At 38.8% G+C, this 4,506-nt stretch overlaps 1 protein-coding gene and 1 pseudogene across 1 annotated transcript in view; one reads left to right on the top strand and one right to left on the bottom strand.

The window, feature by feature from the left end:
• LOC109129849 (putative nuclease HARBI1) overlaps window positions 1-1,124 on the top strand; it is a 4,306-nt gene extending 3,182 nt beyond the window's left edge. The window contains exon 2 of the mRNA XM_019238806.1: window positions 61-1,124. Within this exon, the coding sequence (XP_019094351.1) occupies window positions 61-1,034 (974 nt within the window). The 3' untranslated portion in view covers window positions 1,035-1,124. The remainder of the gene's footprint in view (window positions 1-60) is intronic.
• LOC104759877 lies at window positions 3,606-4,506 on the bottom strand (annotated as a pseudogene).

Raw genomic sequence — 4,506 nt, 5'->3', positions numbered from 1 at the left:
AACGTCTCTCTACAGAAGTCGAGTATTTCCGTCAATCCCAGGATGCAACCGGTCGGGCTGGTCTGTCACCTATTCAAAAATGTACTGCAGCCATTCGCCAATTGGCATATGGTACTGCCTCCGACACAGTAGACGAGTATGTACGAATTGGTGGTTCAACGGCTCGGAAATGTTTGCACGAGTTTATCGCTAGAATAATCTTGTTGTTTGGCGATGAATACCTAAGACGTCCCACACAAGACGACCTAGAGAGACTACTCTATCAAAATCAACAACGTGGATTTCCCGGGATGGTTGGGAGCATTGACTGCATGCATTGGGAGTGGAAGAATTGTCCAACAGCTTGGAAAGGGATGTATTCACGATCAACCGGAAAACCTACAATCGTGTTAGAGGCGGTAGCTTCGTATGACCTCTGGATATGGCATGCTTTTTTTGGAGCTCCAGGTACTATGAACGATCTTAATATTCTGGATCGATCAAATGTTTTTGATGACATTCTTAACGGTAATGCTCCGGAGGTCAACTACTTTGTAAACGGAAGGGAGTACAATTTGGCGTACTATCTCACCGATGGTATTTATCCCAAATGGGCCACATTTATACAATCTATCCGGCTTTCACAAGGTATGAAAAATTCTCTTTTCTCTAAAAAACAAGAAGTTGTGCGGAAAGATGTTGAGCGTGCCTTTGGAGTCTTGCAAGCTAGATTCGCAGTTATTAAAAATCCATCTCGTTTATGGGATAAATACAAAATAGCAAATGTTATGAGAGCATGCATAATACTCCATAATATGATTGTCGAGGATGAACGAGAAACATACAGTTGGCGAAACATTGTTTCTGAATTTCAGGACGGAGAAGATGTGGATCAAACATATACCGTCGGTGCCGCCAGTTTGGGTTCAAATATGAGCAGTACGATTACTTGTCGAACACATTTGCGGGATAAACAAGTTCATGACCAGTTAAAAAAAGATTTGATTGAGCATATTTGGACAAACTTTGGACATCTTCCACATAATGAAGATTAATCACAAAAATTCTATGCAGAGAATAAAATGTTTGTTTTAACTTATGATGTTTGTATGGTTTATGTTTTTGTTTTTAATGTTTTAATTGTATGTTATGTTTTTTTCCAAGTTTTTGTAACTTTGTAATTTTCTTATATTTTTAATGTTAATGTTATATGTTTTATTTGAATTAAAACTTTAATATGATTTTACTTCTTAATTTACGTAATTAATTTTTAAAATAAAAAATAATATTATTTTTTTCAGGGGACCAATTGTGAGGGACACCAATGCTCATACCAAAATTAAGAAACTCTGAAAATAAGATTAAAATATTTGAGGGACCAAATTTTTGTCCCAACCAATGCCCATGGTCTAATAACCAAAAGCAAACTAACAACTCTCTGACACACGACATGCTCTCTTTCCTACCCACTAAAAAGGCACTTTTACTAGACAAGTCTTTGTGTGTGTTACATTGAGAAATATCTGGAAAACTTCTCAACCGCGAGCAACAACCCATGTCAACCTAAGTTGATGTTGGTGGGAATAACTTGTAGCTTAGAGCACCATGACGCATCCAGCCTCTCCAGTTTGTGTAGATTCCTAATAGAAGAGGGAAGCTCCACCAAACTTGTGCAAGACGTAATTTTTAATGTCTCAAGATTAGTAGCATTCGAAAGATTCGGGATTTCTATCAAATATTTGGAGTGTCCCAAATCTATCTCCTTGAGATTTACGAGGGGCTGCATAGTCAAACACAACAATTGAAACACAATATTTGGAGTGTCCCAAATCTATCTCCTTGAGATTTTTTTTTTTGGGTGACGAAACAATTAAATCGAAACGCGTAAGAAAAGTAAAATTTTGTAAATGTACAGAAAAAAAAAAAAAAAAAAAAAAAAAAAAAAAAAAAAAAAAAAAAAAAAAAACAGACATGTTTCTCTTTTCCAGCACCACTAGTGGCATTTTTTCTCCGTAAATTGGAACTTGATTTTGTTTAGAGATAAGTAGCTGGAATGAGCTCAGAGCTGAATCCACGAGAAGATCGGAGATTAGTGGGACGACGGAGGAGGAAGAAGAAGACGAAATTTAAAAAAATTAGGGATCTAAACCTGCAACAATTTAGTCCCAATCTCAATTATAATACTAAACCGGAGTATTCAAGATGATATTTATTGGGCCCAAAACTTCATAAACGGGCCGAGTCATGAGAATCAGACAATCAGTTTTCGGGTTCGGTTCGGTTAGAACCAGCTAAGTTTGAATCAATTCCAGATTAGGTTCAGTATGAAGGTACACACTACTACTGCATATAAAAGAACTAGATTAAGTTCGATTGGTCAACTGTTAACTTGCAAATCACACATTGCTTCTTAACAAACTAAAAAAAAATACAGAAAGTCTTCAGACAAACTAGATTGAGTGGTTGTGGTGGTGGACAGAGGAACAACACCAGCAGAGGCAGTAGCTTCAGCAAAGAGTCCCACATAGTGACTTTGATATCCTTACTAGACTTGAAGAGCGAATCTTTCTGCTCACCTAAGGCCTAGACATGTGTATATTAATTATAGCATTGTTTGTTGTTTCTGCTCACCTCACCTTAGCTTTCTTTGCGTTAGGCGTTTGGCTGTTTCAATCCACCACTTTGGTTTTTCTCTAACCTTAGCTTATTAGGCTTCTCGAATCATCAACCTCAGACTTTTTTCCGACTTGGTTTGTTTCATTCCTTATACCATTGCTTTGATTATTCTAACTGTGGCTTCTTCTTCTTCTTCTTCTTCTTCTTTCAGCTGAAGAATCACATGGTTTCTAAACATCAACAAGTGATGCTTCCTCTGCATCTTTGAACTTCACCTAGACTTTGTCAAACAAGGACATAAAACTCCTTCACTACTCCATCTTCATTGCTATTTTTCAGAAGATCTCCCTATTTTATGGTACAGTTGTGAATAAGTTTTTGCAAGGTTTGATGCATGGTGTTCTCTCATGTCACCACCTTCTCTTTTTCCTTCTTTTCTTCTCTGACTTAGTCTCTCGGCTTTGCTCTTTTTTTTTTGTCCTTCAGCCTTGCACTTTTCTTTCTGCACTGTGCAGGCTCTTCTCTTCATCACCACTTCACGTGGCTTTGGTTGTTCCATCCAGACTGAGATCCCCGTTGTAGGATCTGAAGCCGGTTGCAGAGCCTGCAACATCCTTCTTCTTCTTCTTCTTATATATGCTTACCAGTGATCCGGTTGCAGAGAAACTTCTTGTCTTGTTTAATGCTTCACTATCATCTTAATTCTTACACAAATTAAACTTGTCTTGAGATAATTATAAAAATTTTAGCTCTCAAAGAGACTGACTTCATTAATAGGGAAAACAGTCACTGCAGATTCTGAGAAATTTGTCAAGAAAGAAAGACAAAAGGGTAGATTTGAACAATAAAACAAAAAAAAAACTCATCTTTTCATCAAAATCAAATCGGATACAAACAGTTACATTAATTTGAGACAATACTAACAGGAAGAGATGTGTTGTTGACTAACACTACTAAACACATCAAAGTTAAGAGGTAAGGACTAATTAAGCAGTGTTTTCCTTGAGATTTTAATACATACATAAGCTAGGCCCATAGCCAAAATCACCAAAAGGAGGAAACGCAGGAACAAACATCGGAGTTAGTAGCGGAAACGGTGGTGGAGGAGGCGGTAGTGGTGGTAGTGGACTGTAGCATCTGGTCATCATCCCAAGGTGGAACTGTTGTTGTCTGTGCTTCTTTAGACGATCAGAGATGATTCTATAGCCGCCGAGTCCATAAACAAAGCCTTCGGCCTCTTGCACATCGGGGAAGATCTTACTCATCTTAACGAAAACCCTAGCGGTTAATTCGCTATCTGAACCGGCGTGGTGAGCAGTACCAACACGGTCAAGTCCCAACGCATCTGCTATACGCTCTAAACCTAAACGACAACCAAGCCCTTCGTATCTACCCGCGATAGCTTTAAGATCAAAAACAGAGCCGCCGAGGGTTCTAGCTACGGCTTTCGCAAACATGGCAGCAGTCACGGGTAAAGACTCTCCTCTGGTGAAACACTTCAACATATACGCGATATCATACAACCCGTGAAACGTCACCCAAGTGATGTTCCTCGTCCTCTTCAGAATCCAAGAGAGATCATTGAAGAAACCGTCGATTTCAATTCCTTGTGCCCTAATCTTCTTCAGATCTAGACCGTTGCGTTTTAGGAACTCGATGGACTTGTCGTTTCTCGCGTTTTCAGCATCCGAAATCAGAGAAGTTGATCTCCCAAGTTCCACCGACTCTTCCGTTGCTGTCGAACAGAGTTAGACCTAACTGGATCAGTTTCGTTTTGTTTACGCTGAAGCTCATGTCTATGTATCGTTGATCGTCCGAAGCCTGTTGTGGTGTTTCTCTTAAGCTACCTGGAAACTCTGTATCAAACGCTATAAAACGATAGTTTCTTAAACAATCTTTGATCGAATTCAT

Source organism: Camelina sativa, chromosome 17, assembly GCF_000633955.1.
Source record: "Camelina sativa cultivar DH55 chromosome 17, Cs, whole genome shotgun sequence".
Taxonomy (NCBI): Eukaryota; Viridiplantae; Streptophyta; class Magnoliopsida; order Brassicales; family Brassicaceae; genus Camelina; species Camelina sativa.
Note: the sequence above shows the minus strand (reverse complement) of the source record. Positions and strands in the feature narration are given on the sequence as shown.